Below are 21,326 nucleotides of genomic sequence, written 5' to 3'. Positions count from 1 at the left end.
ACTAACTATGGGGGTTCCATTATCGGTATAAGTTTTATTTTTCCTTCTTCTTCTCCTTCTTCAATTAGGCCGAGTTTCCTCCATTGCTGTGTTGTTATGCTTTTGGTTTGTGTAGTGTTTATGATAATTTCCTTTAAATAATTGTTAATTCCACTGAGCTACACAGGCCTAATAAAAGATGTTAGCGGATTTATTTTATTTCATTTTTACTCTGAATGCAGTAATTTTGAAAATTTACTGCTTTTGCTAGTTGAGTGGGATATATTTTCATGAAAAGAAAAATAAAAGAGCATATGTTACATAACCAGGAAATACTTAAATTATTACGTGTTTATATCCATTCCTGATGTTGACGCTCTAAAATGAGCTGAAAAATGAAAAATGAATGAAATAAATATTTATGAAAAAACTGTTAATATAAATTACTTATCGAATTAGACTAACAAACAAACAAAAAAAAACAGAAATAAAATAAGCTTTTTAGAGCAAAATAAAAACATTTAACAATAATAATTATTACGAGATTTTAAAACTTTTCTTTATATTAGTTAGTTTTTACTTTTGCTTAATAATATATATAAATTTAGAGTAGTGTTTTTTTTTTTTTATTTAATTCTGAATCCTTATAAATGATTCCATTACCTGAATAAAACGCACCTATACCATAATTGGACGCACGCGCACACATATGTATTTTTTCCATTAAGTTTGATATGTAATTTATTGAATTAAAAATTTTTTTTTTAAAAAACTACTGCAGCGGTGCTATCAGCGTACATGCTGTTGAAAACACCTGTTGGTTGGTGCTTCCTTTATAAACAGCAACATTTTTTTATACAGGTGTTATGCACATTTTTGATTGAAGGCATTTTGTGCATGTTGTGAATCATGTTTCATATTTTAGGGAATCAGTTCTTGGGTGAGCTCTTTATGTGAATGCTTGTGTGTGTTGTGCTCGTTTGTACATATGTGAACGTATGTCAATCCTGCAATGTCTGACGAACACAGTATAAATTTCAGTGATGAAGATGAAGAGTTTGAAAATGGTTTGAGTCAACCCGAATTGCAGGGCTCGCTTAGCAAATGGACCAACTATATCCATGGCTGGCAAGATAGGTTCATAGTTCTGAAGGATGGGACGCTGGCATACTATAAATCAGAAAATGATACTGCTTATGGTTGCCGAGGAGCAATTAGTATATATAAAGCCACAATTAAGGTAAGCCTGAAACATGCTTTATTGTAGTTTTAACATTTGACTTCGTCTTTTGAGTCGTAGTTATCGCGAGGGGGTGGATGTATGGATTCTTATCCCCTGAAAAAAAAAAAAAAAAATATATATATATATATATAATATATATCACGTTTAGTTTAACTTCTCATCAGATTTTGTAAACAAACGTTGACGTGTATGCAAAAGAAATTCAACCTTTCATTTTATCACTGCTTGAATTTTATCTTCTATCGGTAGGACGTATGCCGCCCTGAAATATCACGTGTCATTTGCACGGTATTCAGAATTATATTGATCCAAATAGTTGAGGAGAATAGATTTGTTTTTAAAATATTGAAACATCGAAATGTTATTTTTTGTTTATTGATATCACAAGTATTTAAAACGTTTTATAATTTTCCGATATGCCATTTCCATACTTACATTTAATAAGTATGAATGTTACTTAATACGTTTCAATAACCACATTCAAATATAGTGTATGGATAATAATTTAAATTTATTTTCATTTAAGGAATATATATATTCCTTGTTGTTTAATTTGTAAAATGAACAGAAGTAGTAATGTTCATAAATTTTGACTTTTGAAACTAGCATATATCAATTGAATTGCTAATGATCTCTTAGCATTCGTTTTGATGCTATCTTGTTGGCAATTTCTAATTTAAAAAGGCTTTCCAAGTTGAGTTTTTTTTTTTTTTTTTTGACTTCTATATAGTAAAAGTTAGGCCAAATTTCTTATGGGCTGCTGTCTGCTCTCTCTCTCTCTCTCTTTCTTTCTTTCTTTCTTTCCAGGTTGGTTTAATTTTCTACTGTTATTTTGGTTAATAGATAAGTTTAGGGTTGGCACAAGGACAGTTAAGGCCATATTTTGCCATGACAAAATTTACATAAGTACACAAGGTAAAATGTTATTTTGGCAGGTTTATTCCTTGTATTGAGTTTGATATTAATTGACAATAGGTTAGTGGACAATTAAAATAAGTGCAAAAGTTGGACATAAGTGCTCAAACCTGAAATATGTAAGTAAATTATAATAGACAAATTATATTTTTGTTTTAATCCTGTATGAAAGCAAGCAAACAGTTTTGCACGTGGGGTATCGTCACATGCAGACTTCATTTGATTGCACATGCAAGACATCTATTGTCACTTTTTCATTATCTTGAACAGCTGACAGCCAGGGGATGTTAGTTATATAATGTTTCTGTAGGTGATTTCCTTAATAATATTAGTAATAAACTGCATAAAACTTCTTAGAAGTAACGCGTATCTTTGTTTTGTATAATGTAATGAGATGCGATTGATATAGTGTACTTTTAGGAGGACTTAAATTTATATAGATGACATTCACTCTCCTCTGTTTATGACACAATTCAGTGTTGCCAAATTAGATTTTGTCTTCTGCACCGAGGAGATTGCATGTTGGTTATTATATTGAAAGTACTGCATGGTTGCTCTATTACCTGCGTGCAGCATTTTGATATCTGTATTATTAATGAACTTCAGTAATATAGTGTATCTATCCAACTTGGTCATAACTTCAAAAAGTGAGAACAAATTACTGAAACAAGACTTCCCTGAAAGTCACACTGCTCAATACATAGTTTACTTTCAATTTCCTATTCATTCATGAATTCAAATACTTACCACTTTGTTCCAAAGATAATGATTTGGTTTGTTATTTGTTGCACCATTCTGTATTTTTTCCCATTCCTTTGGACTTCTAGTTGACAATAAAATAAAACAACTAGGTCAAAATCCTTACCAGTTTGTACATACATTCTCTTAACACAGATGTAGAAATTTTATCTAAGTCAACTGCCATGATTGCATTCAGATTTATAGTATTGTCAGAGACCTCCAGGAACCTATACATCATCCACACTTGCTGTCATAACTTCTCTTAAATTCATTCACACTAGGTGTACTCACTACTTCAACAGGTAAACTATTCCACTCAGTGCTCTGTGAGAGAAAAATTTAGCTTTCACCCCTTTCTTAACCACACGCACCCTTATTCTCTCCCTACCTTTCATATAACAAATTCCATCAACTGGTATTTTATAACACCCTTTCAGAAGTGTTTATAGGACACTATCATTTATTTTTCTCCTGTTTACTGTCTATGGTCAATATATTCTCATTGTCTAGATTGCCCTCATAATCCATATATGTGTTATTTTTATAGCTCTTCTTTGCATCCTCTCCATAGTTTCTTCATCCCCTCAGAACCTAGCAGACTCATCTATGCACAGTAGTTCAGGGGCAGTCATATCAAGGCTTTATAAAGAGGCAAAATGACTTTATCCCAACATAATGTGTGTTTCTACATCACACTTATCCTCGAGTTGTATTGGCAGTGAGACCTTTTGAACTTGAACTTCCTATCCACCATAACACTAAGATCCCTAGCCTCATCAGTTTCTCCCCCTGGCATTCCTCCAATTGTTCTGAAGATTTGCACACCAGAACTGTCTCCTGTCCTATGTCGCTTATATATATATATACTGCCTAACTCCACTGGTATCTATCCCACAGCCTGGAAATTGGCCTATATTCAACCCATTCCCAAGAAGGGCAACAAGTCACTGCCGTCTAATTATTGCCCCATCTCGCTTACCTTAGTCCTGTCTAAAGTAATGGAAAAAATCAATTCCCAACTCCTACACACCTTGAAGCTACCCATCTAATAAACGACCTCCAGTATGGATTCTGTCACTACCGATCAACAGGAGATCTGCTCACATTGTTGCCCATCTCTGGACAAATGCCATGGAGAAGTGTGGCGAATCTCAAGCTGGTTGGACTTGATATCTCCAAGGCATTTGATCGGGTCTGGCACAGGTTCCTTATCCTCTTGCCATTCAACTAATGCCAGGATTCCTCAAGGTTCTGTCCTCTCACCAACCCTCTTCCTACCATATATCAATGACCTACTTCAGCTTACCTCCAACCCAATACACAGTTTTGCAGACGACAACACATTTCACTCCTCCCTTTCTTTTGATAAACCTTACTCCACACAACTCACTCCAACCTGCAAAACAGCAACCACCATTGTCCTCAATTCAGACCTCCAAACCATTCTCCAATGGAGCTCAGATAACCTAGTAAATTTCAATGCAAATAAAACCCAGTACTGTCTCATTTCTTATAAAAAAATTTTAAAAAAAAGAACCATTTTCTCCCAGTATTATTTTTGACAACACCCAAATTTCCAGACAGCCTGCGATTTCTCACCTTGGAATTATCAGGACATCAAGCCTCTCCTGACATAAACACATAACAACAATTGCATCCTCAGCTTCTAAAAAACTAAGATTTCTCTTGCACTCAAGATATCGCCTCTGAACAGCTGTTAACCTTATACAAATCACAAATCTACCCAACCATCGAATACTGCTCCCACATATGGTGTGAGGGGGGCCTCAAAATGCCCAACTCAATGCAGAGGAGAGCAGTCAGACTTATTAATGACCCATCTCTTACCAACTCATTCCCCCACTTTCGCACAGACGATCGGTCTCTGCACTATGTGTTTTCTACAAATATTTCCATGGAAAATGTTCATCTGAAATAGCATTAATAATTCCCCCACTTAGTACTAAGCTCATTGGAACACATGCAGCTACTGCTCAACATCACTACACAGTGCACCTTGAAACCCATAGAACAAGTTTCTTCTCCTCTTTCATCCCTGCAACTGGAAGACTGCTATATTACGGAGCAGTCTTCCTGTTGATGTGTTCCCTAAGGAATACAATATACACTCATTCAAATCCAATGTGAACAAGTACCTTCTTTCCCAACCCATACACGGTACTAATGTACTATACATTGATCTACCAACCTCTCTTGTATGGGCTCAACATAAAAAAAAAAAATCCCACAATTTAACATGCCATTAGAATCCTTATCATGCCAAGGTACATAACCTTACATTTGTTAATGTTGCATTACAGCCATTATCATTTGCCCATGGTTCCAGCCTGTTGAAGTCAAAAGTGCTGCATACCAGTAGTATACCTAATTGCCTTGCTATCATTGAATCATCAACAAACAATTAAACATCTCTTTTCAGGTCCTTCCTGATATCATTTAATGTGTTGATTGAGTGATAGCGGCCTAAGGACCGATCCTTGGGGGGAACAACTCACTTTGTTGGCCACATAGTTATCCAAGTCAGTAGTTTATATTCTAACCCTGTATCCTTGAATTATGCAACAGGCTTTCATGTGTATCCTGTGAAATATCTTAGCAAAGCTCAGTAGTATCAGTGTATCCATTTCCTTAATTCATTTCAGCTGTAACATCATTATAAAATGAGCAAATTGCTCAAACAGTGACCTCTCTTTAGTAAACCCATTCTATTTCTCACAAAGCATACTTGTCTGTCAACCCATTTCTTTATGCAAGTTCTTTACAACATCTTTGAAAATCGTCACCACCACTACTCCAGTGAAGTTGATGGGTCAGTAGTCGCACATCAGTTTTGCACCCCTTTGTACGACATGGTTATCATACTTTGTTTACATATATACATACGTTGTTTTCATCAGGAAACCAGGACAAACAGTGAAAAGCCAGCTACTGGAACAAATCCTAAAACGCACCCCAACTCAACATCACCAGAGTTCAAGATCAGTATTATCAACATAAGAAGGATGAATGGCAAAGAAATGGAGCCAGCTGAAGAATTGAATAAGTACCAGATCAACATAATAGTGGTGACTGAAACAAAAAAGGGCAAAAACTGGCAATAAATACAAAATGTTATATTCAGGCATTGACAATCAAGGAAAAGGAGTAACTATAGTATTCAACACTAAATACGAGGCTAATCTTCTTGAATGGCAGGCAGTCTCAAGTAGAGTGATGTGGGCAAATATGAGAATGGGGAACTGGACAATGAGACTTATTTGTGCCAGTGGTCCCGCAGAAGGTTCTAAGGTAGAAGTGGAGAAATTTTTTGAGGCTTTAAGAGAAAGCAACTGACACAATGAAAAAGGAAAACTTGGTCATTATTTGGAATCTAAATGGCAGAGTAGGAAATGATTGTCAGACATACAAAATATATTGGGAAAATTTGGAGAAAAGAGCAAAGCTAATAATAATGACAAATACCTATAGGATCTGCTCAGGACGTGGACTGGTTATTACTAACACGATGTTCCAACATAAAAATGAAAACTTATTCACATGGAGAGAAGAGGCAAGGAATAAGAAAAGTCTCATTGACTATGTTATTGTTGATAGTGATGTTTTCTTCTTGGTGCAGGACACTAAAGTGGACAAAGGATTTGAAATTGGAAGTGATCACCATTTAGTCTTGATCAGGATAAAATTGAATTTCATATTTAAAAGAAGAACATGTAAGAAAGTTTTTTAAGCAAATAAAAATTGAGCAGCTTTCAGATGTGAACTATAGACTAAAATATACAGACATGATCGAAGAAAAAATGAAAGAGTTTGAGAACAAGGAACAAACCTTGGAGATCCAGTGGCAAGCCCTGAAAAATAAATATCAGGAAGGTGGCAAGATATTCTGGAAGTTGTTGAGGAAAGAGTGCTGTAAAAGGAATTGCAGATTATAAAGGTGACATGAAAACAGGAGAAAAAGATATCCTTGAAGTATGAAGTAATTACTTTGAAAAATTGCTAAATGAAACAACAGTGATGATAGCACAGTGGTAAAAAACACTGGCTAGGCATGCAGTTAGGAATACATATCCATACTTGAAGTAGAAAAAGCCATCAAAAGCCTGAAATGTGGAAAGGCAGCAGGAGTAGATGCTATTTGACCAGAAATGCTCAAGTATGGAGATACACAAGTCTTACAGTGGCTGCACTGCATAGTTCAGAAGGCCTGCACAGAGGGACGAATTCCAGATGATTGGAGTAGAGCTCTCATAGTACCCATATATGAAAAGGAAAATAAAACTGAATGTGAGAATTACAGAGGTATTTCTCTACTGAGTGTTCCTAGTAAGATCTATGCAAGTATACTTGAGAAACTGTTGAGAAGGATTCCAGAAGAGAAGCTTAGTGAAGAACAAGCTGGATTCAGGCCAAATAGAGGCTGTATGGATCAGATTTTCACTTTACGACAGATAGTTGAGAAATCATGGGAATATAACAAACATCTGTATTTAAGTTTCTTAGATCTAGAAAACGCATATGAGGTGCCGAGAGAGAGAAAAGCTATTCGAAACGCTACAGTTATATGGTGTAAATCGGGCATTATATCAAGCAATACTTAGTCTTTATTTGAGTTTTAAGTCAGCAGTTAGAATTTAAGGAGGTACAAGGTGGTTTAATGTTAAATCTGGTGTTAGACAAGAATATGCATTATCCCCTCTGTTATTCATTATCTATATGGATTACATTATGAAGGAAAGTGGTATTAAATCTGATATCAAAATTGGAGATGTTAATCTCAGCTCTTTGCTTTATGTGGATACTTCTAAATAAATCTGCTACAAATCTGCAAGATTTCTTGACTAAAGTGAATAACTGTTGTAATAGATATTGTATGAAGGTCAGCATTACAAAGACAATGAAAATAGGTAGAAACATTGAAAATATTAACTGCATTGTGATTAGAGAATCTATAGAAAAAGTAAAACATTTCAGCTACTTAGGCACGATTTTTAGTGAGATGGTAAATTAAATATGGAATAGACAACAGAATCAACAAAGCTAGTATGGTAGGAAGTCAGCTGAATAAATATATATGGAATAAGAGAGAAATTAGCCAATACACTACATTATTTTTATTTATTTTTTAATGTTGGGCCCATATACATTAGCCATATACAAGACTGTATTCAAGCCAATGTTATCGTATGGATCCGAGAGCTGGGTCAGAAGTAAAACACTTGACCAAAGACTAGAGACCGCAGATATGAGAGTCCTGAGAAAGATTAGGGGCATGAACAGATGGCATCGATGGCAATATCATATTAAAAACGAGGATATTAGGAAAGAACTTTACATTGTCAGCATCCTGGAATGCATTAGCAGAGCTAATCTCAGGTGGTATGGTCACTTAAACAGAATGGTTGAGGAAAGATTAGCAAAAACAGGTGTTCTCTGCCAGGTTGGCAGGAAGAAGACCCAGAGGAAGACCAAGATATAGTTGGATTGATATAGTAAAAAGTGCTTTAGAAGATAGAAATATGAGATCTGATAATATTGAGTCTTGACAGGTAACAGACTAATCTGGAGGAAAATTGTAGATAGGAAGTTAGTAATGATATAATTTTTCATGGAGTACTGTCATATCCTGCATACAGGGCTGGCTCTAGAATTTTTGCCGCCCCATGCAATCCATTACTTGCCACCCCACCACCAACTTCAAATTAACTTTTGGAATTTTGAAAACCATTATGTTCAACATTAGTTTCATGACTATTAATTTTAAATATAGTACCATTAATAATAATGCACTGATAAAGTGATTAAAATACTGCATATTCATAAAATAAACCATCGACTTCATCAATTGACAATTAAATGAAATGTAGTTATAATTTATTACTTACATATATGGAATGATCTTCACTTGTACAATGATAAACTGTTGAGTTACATTTTCAAATTATTTTAATTAGAATTTATATTGTTTTTAGTATCTACTGATTAAAAATACACTTTTCTTGCTTTCATATTTGCACAATCAGAAATTAGATCTGTGTAGTCTAATTTCTGTTCGATTTCATGTTCATGGCAAGTCCTTCCAATTTAGTTTCGGCCATTGTTGAGCGTAAGTAAGTTTTAATAAGATTCAGTTTTGAGAAACTACGCTCACCACCTGCAACCGTCACAGGCAATGTCAGTAATATTCTTAGGGCGACAGCGACATTCAGAGCAAAGTTATTTTCAACAATAAAATGAAGAACTTCAATTGGTGGTATATTTTCTGGTACTAATTTGGAACACTACTTTCAGTTCATCACATAGCTCAATTGCATCGATGTCTCTATTTTCTTCATGTGTTAAAACGGCTTCTAGGTTTTTACAATTGTCTAAGAGCTCATTTGTCATCTCAGATTTTAATTTAGAGATGTTATATAAAAATGAAGAATGTGAACTGTGATGTTCCAATTGCTCGAACCTTTCTTCAATAGAATTAGTTGCAACATCAATAATAAAAAAGAAAAACTCAACTTTGAATTTTGTTTTGGGATCTAAAATAGGTTCATCTCTTGCTTCATAATCTTGTTGCTTTTTCTGCTGATGCAATCTGGTACTTTCGAATGTTGGTTTCAAATCAGCATCAGCTTCGACTTTCTCATATAATGTTGTAGCATCGACAAGAAAATTTTGAAATGAATTATCATTTCTGAGATTCTTAAGACTTTTGAGAACATTACCCAATGTTGTTATGGCACTAGACAATTCCATCTTTATGCTCTGCAACATTAATTTCATTTAAAACATAGTGCCATATAACCAGACAACATAAAAATTTAAAGTCTCTAAGTTTTAGAGCAAGAATTTCAGCTTCGTGTCTCACCATTTTGTCTACTGACTCATCATCAGCAATTTCTATTAGTGCATAATAACACTCCTCAATATAGTATCTTAAAGGACGAATAGTGTTGATTCCAGATTCCCAGCAAGTTGTACTTAATGGCTTGGCCATTGTGATATGTGTCTTAAGGATTCCCCAACACAGCGTTGACGCTGAGAAAAACACATACAATTTCTGAACCGTTTCAAAGAATGAAATCCCTTCTCTAGATGACATTGCGGCATCATTGACCACCAAATTGAGAGAATGAGAACAGCAAGGGATATAAAAAGCTCTTGGGGTCGAGTCCCTAATGCGTTGCTGAACTCCTGAATGCTTTCCTTTCATGTTCAGTCCATTGTCATAACCCTGGCCACGCATGTTTGCGATTGGAATATTCATGTCTGATAATTTTCTTACGATACATTCGGTTAACGCTGAACGTATAGTGGCTTCTACAGGAATGAAACCAAGAAAATGATCATGAATGTTGATATCAGTTGGATCCTTATTAACAAATCTTACAATTAGTGTTAATTGTTCAATGTGGCTTACATCAGGAGTACAGTCTGCAACTATGCTGTAATATTTAGCTTTCTCAACCATATAAATTATTTATTTTTTTATGGTTCCAGAGAGGAGAGCAATCAATTCATTTTGAATATTTTTCCCAAGATAATGTTAGGCTGAACCACAAGCTATTCTCATTAACTGTTCAGACATAGCACTGTCAAATCTGGCAATCAGTTCAACAAGCTGTAAAAAAATTTCCATTGTTAGAGTCATAAATTATCAGATGTTCCACGAAATGGTAAGCATTGTTTGCCTAAGAACTGGACAACAGCAATTAGGCGTTCTATTATGCTCCTCCAGTGCCGAATTTCTGAATTTAATAACTTTTGTTGCATTGAATCAATTGTCTGTTCTAATTTAAGCCTGGATGATAATTCAATCCACTTTTTATGGGATCCAAATGGTTTTTAGATTTCTCGTGTTCATTAAGATACACATACAAAAGACCCCAATCATTATACCCATCAGTAGTGAATGACATTATATTACAGGAAAACAACTTATAGCAGAAACAAAATACAGAATCTTTTGAATACACTAACTAGATCAATTAATATGTTCTCCATTACTTAGTTCCCTGGTGTAAAAATTTAATGAAAATTTCCTACCATTAGATCTGCGCAGAAAAATGAAATCACTGTTTGGTTTCTTTGGTGGCCCCTTTTTTTACGATTTCCAGTCTTTCGGCATTGCTTAAAGAAGGATTCCATCTAGTTGGATCAGTGTACCTATCAAGTTCATCACTTAAATCTCTAGATTCGGAAATTGTCATATCAGTCTAATTTTCAAGATTCCTTGTGATGTCTATGTTACTGGGATCCGAGTTAGAAGTACTCGCCATGAGCTCAGAATCATTAGTTTCGGTACTAGCAGGAGGAAATAAGTCCTACATCAGCTGATTCAGTTTTTAGATATTTAAGTGAAGTCCCGCTATGTTTTTGAACATCACGTTCTTTTTCCAGTTTCCGTTGGCGATATTCTGCACCTGATAGTTTTTTTCTTTTATCATACATTGTAATCTATTTGAATATTAAAATTGTTTTAAACCCTACGTTAAATATTATTATTAGTATGGTATTATTTAGTAATTAATGGAGGTTGAAACACTATACTAACTACTAATTTACATAAAACTCTAAAAAAAACTTATCACTGTAACAGTCACTTACACTGAGCAAAATCAACTTTCCTTAATACACACTCAAAAACAACTGAAACGTTCTGTAGATTACAGTATCGATGGCCATTACTCAAAGAGGACTAGTGGAAATTTCAATTACTTCGTACTCGTTTTCTAGTACACGTGTCTTGCCTTAGGCATCAATTCATATAATCGGATTAAGTTCCAAGTTCCCGTGTTTAGTTCACATGGTATGCATACACAATGCTAAGAATTAGCATGATTAATAGAACTAACAACTACAAGTTTTTACAAATATATTACAATATATTATACAAAATAGTGGCACACAACAGTAGGTAATATTTTAACATTTATTCTGATGAACAAAATTGGCCTTGGGAATGGCAGATATGTTAAACTCTGAATGAGATACTATTATATTATAATTCTTCTCATTCAGAATTTAACACCAGCTAACAGTGGGAAATTCATTTCATAACAAGCACAAGATGGAAATATAATATCGCATAATGAACTTTTAAATGCAGTTTTATTGTAGACTCCATTGTTGCATATGCAAGGAATAGAGGGGAAAGAGAGTAAGTGAAGAATGACTCTCATAGCTTCGATTACCGAAGAGCATTACGCGAGTATCATTGGTCGACGGATTGTCGGAAATAGAAACAGCATCATGGACATAATAGGGCACTAGTCAACTTATTATAAAAACTGCAATCTTACGCAGTATTATTATTATTCCACATCTTCATTTTATTCACTTTCATTTTGCCCCCCCCCCCAATTGCCGCCCCGTGCAAATGCACGCGTTGCACCTTCGGCATCGGTAGAGCCGGCCCTGCCTGCATATTGCTTGGGGGTTATATATCAGGAATTTGATGATTGATGATCATGATTGCTATCATACTTTTTACTATGTCTGTGGAATCTTTCTTGAACTGAGACTCAAATTATACAACTAGGTTACTGCCTTAATCAGTTCAGCTTAACATTCCTTTGGCATATATGCTGATATCCTAGAACCACCCTTTCACATATCTGTCTCTTCATTCAGTACAGTGGTAGTACTGTGCAACATGTAAATGCACTGGGTTGATAAATCTTAGGGAAGTGGTATGCTCTCATTTGAACAATCATAGCATCTTCTGACATATACATACCATCTGCATTCAGTAAAGTTATTTTTCCACATTCATTTTTTCTTTTACTTTGCAGTATAATGGTAAAATTCTTTTTGGCCGTGCAGGCTAAAGGCACTATTTTCTTTGATACTCCAATTTGGCTCACTCTACAGTACTTATAACTTTGCTGATCTGCTCTTTATATATTTCATAACTCCTTTTATCCTTATTATCATGATATTCTCCCCACATCATGTTATGGATCTTTTGTGTAATAAGGTGTACATCCATTTTACTCTCACCCTATTTGTTTTTCAGACTAGGGCCACATTCAGATATGGCATTTAAGCATCTGTCCAAAGCTTCTCATTCACTGCTGATGTATCCTTCCTGTTCAGTTACTGATACTTTTGGAACTGAACATAGTATTCTCTTGAGTTTGTCAGTTTTTAATCTTCATATTTCAGCAAGTATTACTACTGTAATGACTTTTCATAATCAAACATCCTTATACTTAGCTACTTCACAGGTCAGTACAGCATGATTGCTGTCACCAGCTGGTGTCATAATAGTCATATCCTTACTTTCGACCCTTTCTGATGCTGTGATCATTCGAACACTCTTTGACGTAGTTTTCTTTTACATGTTTTTCTTTTAGTCATCTTGCAACAGTCAGCAAATTCTTCTCGTGAGCTTTCTCTGCTACCCAATTATGGATGATTTAAATTATCCAATCTGGTACTCATCACAGTAATTTGACTATGAATTCCATTGTCCCTGGCAACTGAACTGCCAGGTCTGTAGCAATGCCTACATATTTCACTCCTGTTAACTTATACTTCATGCCAGATAGCCTCAAACTCCCTGCTGCTTGGAAGATTATTATTTTCATGAGTCTCTACTCTAATTGAACTCGGATCATATATCGTTAATAGTAATTCTCCTTTCTAAAAACACTCTACCTTTATACTAAATTCTAGTTCACAACATATTCACCAAGGCAGCAAATTCAATTCCTTTGTTCCTGATGCTCATGATATTTGTATACAGGACCATCCCTTCGTTAGATTCATGACCATACACCTTGTCCTGTATATCATTATCACTGTGTCATACTTCAGTTGTACTTGCACACACATTCTCACTGCTCCTCCCACAATAATCCTATTTTGCTGGTTCTCTCAATTAGATCTCAACCCAGTAAATAATTTCCCCAGATGCTTCTAATGCCAAATCCATTCAAATGAGCCATCCCTATTATACAAGTCTTTTCAGTCATCAAACCTTCTTCACACATCTAAAAACTTGCACCCCCTTTCTTCTACACAGCCTGCACATTGAATCATTTGTTATCATAGCGCTCCTTAACTTAGAACTATCATATTTCAGCAGTATATTAATCATTTTCACTATCTCCCTCTTTTTGACTTCTTCCTGCAATTCTTTCATATCTTCTCTCAGTATCTATCTAGTACATCTGGTTCATGTCTCTAATATGCTCCTCTGTAAATAATATTGTTATAGTGCATGGGACCAAACCTGATAGTGCATATTCCTCATGTGACTCATTCTGTCCTGTTCCTCAGATTTGCATTAGAGAAATGATCATAGTGATGTACGAGGGCTGTTCAATAAGTAATAAGACTAATTTTACTGTCGCAAAACCACTCATCACAATATTAATTTCTGTGGAATAAAGAAATGTTGCTGTCTGTATTAACAAAAGAGGTTGATAGATGGCGTATACAGGCTGATGTGCCAGAGTGTCATGTGACTAAATGCAAGCTTGTTTTGGCGCGCTTACGAGCTGCGACCAGTCGTCGAAATGGAAGCGTCCTTGGAACAGCGTTATGTGATTCAATTTTGTGTGCGTTTGCAAAACTTGCATCGGACGCTTTTAACATGATATGCGAAGCTTTTCACGATGAAGCAATGTCGAGGGCAAGTGTTTTTCGCTGGCATAAAACTTTTAAGGAAGGAAGGCAAAATGTGGATGATCTTGAACGTGAGGGAAGACCTTCAACGTCCATCACAGAGACGATGATCAACACAGCAGTGATTATCATCAAGGAGGATCGCAGAATTACAGTACGCCAGCTGCATGTTGTCCTGAATATTTCTGTGGGAAGTGTTCACTTAATCATGGCTGAACATTTGGGACTGAAACGTTGCGCCTGATGGATTCCCAAACTCTTGACACCGGAGCAAATGCAGCATCGAGTGGATGTGTGCACAGAATGGAAAGAGACTGGAACAAGAAGGCGACAACTTCTTAAAACGCATCATTATAGCAGATGAAGCTTGGTTGTATCACTATGACCCTACAATGAAACAACAAAGCAGTGAATGGAAGCATCCGTCTTCGCCTACCCCCAAGAAAGCAAAAACTGTAAAATCGGCTGGTAAAGTTATGACCATAATGTTTTTTTGACTATGAAGGCATTGTTTACCAACACGCTGTAGAACCCGGGAATACTGTAAACGGCTCATACTATGCGGATGTTTTACGGACAATGGTACAGCACTCCAAAAGGAAGCATCCATTGCTGAAGAATGGCTTCTTATTGCACCACGATAATGCAAAACCACATATTGCTGGTTATGTAGTGGACGTTTTGCAGAAGAACAACATGGATATCCTACCACACCCTCCATACAGTCCTGATCTCGCACCGTGCGATTTCTGGCTGTTTTCTCAGCTCAAGAAACCACTAAGAGGCTGTCATTTCGAAAGCAACAAAGCATGTGTAAAAGCTGTGGAGGCGGTTTTGAAAGAACTCAAAAAACGGACTTTCACATGTGTTTAAGAAGTGGATGCAAAGTTGGGACAAATGCATCGCGTCTCTCGATAGTTACTTCGAAAAAGACCATGTAAATGATGATGATTAAAGGTAATCTGTTTTCTGTATAAATATAGTCTTATAACTTATTGAACAGCCTACGTATATGGGAGATGGACTGAGACATAGTCAGGAGACAGTGTTTATTATGTGTTATGACATGTTCATCATTCCTTCATATGTACATTGCATGCCCTTAACTATCTTATATACAGATCTGATTGGTTGTTGTTGCACTCCTCACATAAAAGGCAGCATAAATTTAGTTCTACTGATGTTTTTTTTTTTTAATAGAAACAAAATGTGAAAGACAAAAATCAAATTAAATACATGAAAACAGTACAAATCCATTAAAAAAAATAATAAAAAATCATCTCCACAGCCATTCTGACATGTGGCTTTAAACACCCATATATAAATAGAAATGATATACACCACCATTTAGGAATATCCTTCCCTGAACTTGTAAACTCAGCTAGTGTCCATGACAACTATTGTTCATTTCACCTATCCAAACTATGCTGCATGATCCTTCCATCAGAAGAATTGTACTTGCATATTGATGGAATCTAACATTCTGTCAACAGTACCTAATCTAGACTCCTTTCTTTTTAATCTGTTTGGGAATTTCCTTGTTCCATTTATTTGCTTTTCCTTTTAATCTAATTTTGGTAATTGCCCTGATCTGTATTTTTCTTTTTGAAAGTTGATATTTTGCAGTGTTTTTATTAAGACTTCAATGCTTGTGATTCCACCTGGCTTTCCTTTTCTAATAAAATTAGAAGAAATACCAAATGACTGTATTTTGCCATTATAAGACAATACCTTTTTTCTAAAAATTTTAGACCAAAAATTGGGGGTCATCTTATACATGGGGGGGGGGGAGGGGGAGGTGGTAACTGGTTGAGAGACCCACAGTTGCCGTTGGTCTCTCAACACTAGCCTTTGTTAACTCTGTCGATTGATGTCATTAATTTCTGATTCTGAATAAACCAATCAGAACTCTGAAAGCATTCATTATTATCACAACTTGTTGCCTGGATAAGTTAATGCATTCACAATATTTTGAGCACTAGCCCATAAAATATCCGAAAATATTCTGTTGGAAGGCACATCAAACATGGATGAGGTGCCTCTTAATTTTGATGTGCCTTCCAACAGAACTGCTAATATAAAAGGAGGTCAAAACAGTGGCAGTAAAAACAAGTGGTCATGAAAAGACACAATACTGTTGTCCTTTCATGCTTTGCAGATGGTACCAAACTTCCTCCTATGCTCATTTTTAAGAGGAAAACATATGCTAAAGAGCATACTACCTGGCGTTCTTGTCCAAGTTCATGAGAACGGCTGGATGAATGAAGAGATCATGGCTACTTGATTTGCAAAGATTTGGTCCAGAAGACCTGGAGTGCTCTCAAAGAAGCTAACTCTGCTCATGTTTGATCACATCCGAGCACATTTAACAGAAAAGACAAAAAAGGGTTGCAGCGGATTTGCGAACACAGCTAGCAGTTATTTCTGGTTGACTTGCAGGTCAGCTACAGCCACTAAATATTTCTGTCAACAAGCCTTTCAAAACTCTGATGAAAGAAGAATGGAATAAATGGATGCATAAAGCAGGTAATAACTTGACACCGACAGGAAGAGTGAAAAAAAAACAACCATTACTGACGTATGCAAATGGTCCTAAACTCATGGAATGGAGTCAAGCAAGAGGTGGTTGTGAAGTCCTTCAAGAAATGTGAAATCAGCAATGCCATGGATGGAACTGAGGATGATCTCATATATATATATATATATATATATATATATATAGTGACTCAAAAGACAGCAGTGATGCCATAGTGGGTGAAGAAAGTGATGGCTGGAACTAATAGTGATGAAGAAAATGATATTCCTGGAACTGAGAGTGATGCATAATTTCTTAGTATGTATCTTAAAAATATTATCTAATTACTAAATATACTTTGAATATTTAAAAAAATATTAAATGTGTTGTGTTTTATGTTTAAAATATTGATTTCTTAATTTTGGGTTCAAAAAAGTAGGGTTTGTCTTATACATGGAAAAGTACGGCATTTACTTTAGCAGTGATCTCTCACATATTGTTCACTTACCCACCAAATATGTTCATCCTTCTCACTCTTAAGGGTTTCTTTAAGTTCTTCCAAGTGTACTGTTCATGTTAGCTTTCATCTTGGTGACTCTTACCTTGTTGAAGTTTATTTTTCTGCAAACAACTAGCTTGGGCTGCAAATAGTTCTTCCTCTTCAGCTAGTTTCTTTATGAAACATTTAAGGGACAAAGAAAATCCTCAACACTCAAACTGCTATCCTGCTGCACTGTGCATTTATGACAGTGCATCCTAAAATACCAATCTGCTATTGAAAGATAATCAAATAACAGTCTGCCTAAGAAAATAAATTAGTTGCAGCTCTTTCAAATGTTTTTTTTAATTATTTATTTTTATTTTTTTAAGAAAGGCAATGCATGTACTTCATTTTGCCCACAGCGGCATTAATGTGCCATGTTGCAGAACTGTTCATGTGGATTGGGGAAAAAAAAAGTTACACCTTCAATTTTTTAGCCATTGCTGCATTTCACCTCTCCAAATACTAGATAATAAAAATAAGTATTACCATCACCTATATTCTAGCTATCTTTACAAAATGCATACCAAATTACTAAATAAGTGCTACTACTGTTTCAGTGGAAACAGTAGCAGCACTGTTTACCTTTCATTGGAAACAGTAATAGTGTGAGAAGAGAGATCGGGAATGCAAGAGGAAATGGGGGAGGTGAGCCCAGGTGAATAGGGAGACATGGCATATGAAGAGTGGATGTTGAAAGTGGCAGTGAATGTATTGCGATATGGATGGGGAAGTTGAGACTGAGCAGATATGTGGTAAATGGGGATTGGGCAGGTGTGGTGGAAAATTGCAACCAACAAGTGGCTTGGATAGAACTGGTTATAGACCTAATAATGAATTATTTGTTTACAAATGCCAGAGGTATCAGACATAAGAGAGAGAGATGAAATGGTTTCACTGATTGAGTTTATTTGCCCCGAAATCATTGGAATAAGTGCAACATGGTTGAATGAAGATGATATTGACCATAGATATTTAATTCGTACGTATGCTCGTGCAGTATTGCCTACCGGTTTCGCTAGCAACTGACTAGCTTTCTCAAGGCTTGCACAGTACAAAAAAATGATAAATGCAAAAAAGGTTTAAGAATACAAAAAACGTTAGTACCTGTTAGGTAGCCAAGGTAACACATTTGCATGACATGTCTGTATGAATTGTGACTTTCTACTAAGTATCATGAACACGCGTAATATGATTATTCGCGTACTGTAGTTCTGTTGAACTGAGAGAATTAATTAGATTTTTCCAAGTATCGTTCAGTATGGCCCCTTGATTTCTGTTTAGGTTGCTGCCTGTACGTAGCACTACTGCTGCTTCTTTGAATAATCGATGTCTATAATCATCATCTACGTAGGGCATAGAGCTGTTATCCCAGTCTATGGTGTGGTTCAAAGTTGAAAAGTGATGTGCTAAACCGTTGGTGATCATTCTGTTGTGATTTACATCGCCAACATGTTCTTTCTGTCTTATTTCCATGCTTCTCGAAGTTTGTCCAATGTAGGAAAGACCGCACGTGCATGGAATATTATACACGCCTGGATATTTATAAAATGGAACACTGTCCTTAGGAGATCTTAGAACCTGTCTGATGATACACACCTGGATATTTATAAAATGGAACACTGTCCTTAGGAGATCTTAGAACCTGTCTGATGCTAGTAGTTGGTTTAAATACAACCCCGATGTTATGGGCTTTTAACAATCTCGCAATTTTGGTGGAAATTGAACCCATAAAGGGGATAACTGCTGTTGAAATTTGCTGGGAGACTGTTCTTGTTGGCTATCTTTGTATAGAAATTTGTTGATGATGTTTCGAGGATAACCATTTTGCGATAATGTTATAGCGATTTGGGACAGTTCCTGATCCGCAATATGAATACTTGGCTTGAAGAACTAAAAAGAAAACTTAAATCCTCGCATCCCATTACTCCTAGACTGTATGGGGCACCTAAAGTGCATAAGGAAGAAGTGCCACTTCGTCCAATTGTGGATCGTAGGTCCTCTCCCACTTACCTATTGGCTAAGCACCTAGCTAACTTACTTAAGGGGAAAATCAGACAAACAGAATCCTACATAAAAAAATTCTCAACAATTTGTTGACAAACTCAAAAACAGGAAGATAATACAAACAGGCATAATGGCCAGTCTAGACGTAGGATCCTTATAAACGAATGTACCAGTAGAAGTCATGAACATTATCAAAGATCTCTTTCCTACTGATATTACAAAGATATTCAAGCACTGCCTACAATCAAATGTCTTCAAAGTTAACAACAAGGTATACCAACAATTAGAAAGCCTAGCCATGGGCAACCCTCTGTCACCACCATGTGCAGACCTTTTCATGGTGAAATTTGAAAATGAAATCTTCAACATTACTCCTGAATCTTCAATATGGTGGAGATATGTGGATGATATCTTCATCATATGGCAGGACAACATGGAAAACCTACATATGTTTGTCAATAGAATCAACTCACTCCGCAATAAAATTAAATTTACTCTAGAAGTAGAAAACAACGAACAACTACACTTCTTGGACATACTAGTTAAAAGGCAAGGTAACAATTTCAAACTGTCCATTTACAAAAAACCTACGGATACTGGACAATATCTATGTTACTCTTCAAACCATCATAAACAGAGCATCACCCACATGTTGAGAAATCGAGTCAGAAACTTTTTTTGTACTGTGCAAGCCTCGAGAAAGCTAGTCAGTTGCTAGCAAAACCAGTAGGCAATATTGTGCGAACATACGCACAAATTAAATATCTGTGGTCAGTTTATCAATTAGTCTTATATTTTTTAACATTTTATGACCATGAAGATGATATTCTGATGGAATTATTATTATTATTACGGGTGACTCCAGGGAGTCCTTAGACTTGTCAAGGGAGGCCCTAAACATCACGTCCATACAAACTATTCGACATTCTCACAGTATCTATCATATCTTGCCTTGAACTCGCTTACCGTCACCCACAACGGACTCTGGCAGCTTATTCCAATCATTTACCACTCTAAAAGTAAAGAACCCAGCTCTAACACCCTTGCTTACCACACTCTTTCCCAGCTTCCATAGGTGTTCCCTAGTTCTCCCACCACCAGTCCTGATCTCAAAAATATCCTCTGAATTAATCCTATAGAAACCTTTTAGCAATTTGTATGTCTCAATCGTATCACCCCTTTCCCCCCTATCAATTAATTTCTACAACCCACAAATCTTCAACCTGTTCTCAAGAAAGTTCATTCCATAGACCCTGCTATCATCTTGGTTACTCGCCTCTGGATCCTCTCCACCTACTCCCCATCAAGAAGAAACTTAGGTGACCAAATCTGGGCACAGTAGTCGAGATTAGGTCTTATCAAGGCTCGGTACAGAGGTACAATAACTTGCTTGTCTCTGCTCGTCAAAGTATTTTTCAACAACCAAGTGATTTGATGAGCTGATTTAGCCACTTTTGCAATGTGCCCCCCTAAACTTCATCTCCCTATCCATCAACACTCCCAAGTCCCTAGCCTCATCAATCTCCTGGAGTACAGTTTCACCAATGTGGTATACTGCTGCTAATCTTTTCACCCCAAAATGCATAACCTTACATTTTGTCACATTAAATTGACATCCATTCTCCTTAGCCCAGAACTCCAATCTATCCAAGTCGTCCTGCAAGATTTTGACATCTTCTGCATTCACTATCGCCCTACCCAACTTTGCATCATCGGCGAACAAATGAACTGTTCCTCTTAGA

At 36.1% G+C, this 21,326-nt stretch overlaps 1 protein-coding gene across 1 annotated transcript in view; it reads left to right on the top strand.

Annotated features, from left to right (window-relative positions):
• Window positions 1–689: 689 nt before the first annotated feature.
• cert (ceramide transfer protein) overlaps window positions 690–21,326 on the top strand; it is a 210,772-nt gene continuing 190,135 nt past the window's right edge. Inside the window, exon 1 of the mRNA XM_090395057.1 lies at window positions 690–1,219. Coding sequence (XP_090251183.1) covers window positions 992–1,219 — 228 coding nt within the window. The 5' untranslated portion in view covers window positions 690–991. The remainder of the gene's footprint in view (window positions 1,220–21,326) is intronic.

The sequence above is a fragment of the Typopeltis vanoorti genome, chromosome 6, assembly GCF_054136105.1.
Source record: "Typopeltis vanoorti isolate ZY-2024b chromosome 6, IOZ_Tvanoo_1.0, whole genome shotgun sequence".
In the NCBI taxonomy this organism is placed as follows: domain Eukaryota; kingdom Metazoa; phylum Arthropoda; class Arachnida; order Uropygi; family Thelyphonidae; genus Typopeltis; species Typopeltis vanoorti.
The sequence above is the reverse complement of the archived record's forward strand: the minus strand, read 5'-3'. Positions and strand labels throughout refer to the sequence as shown.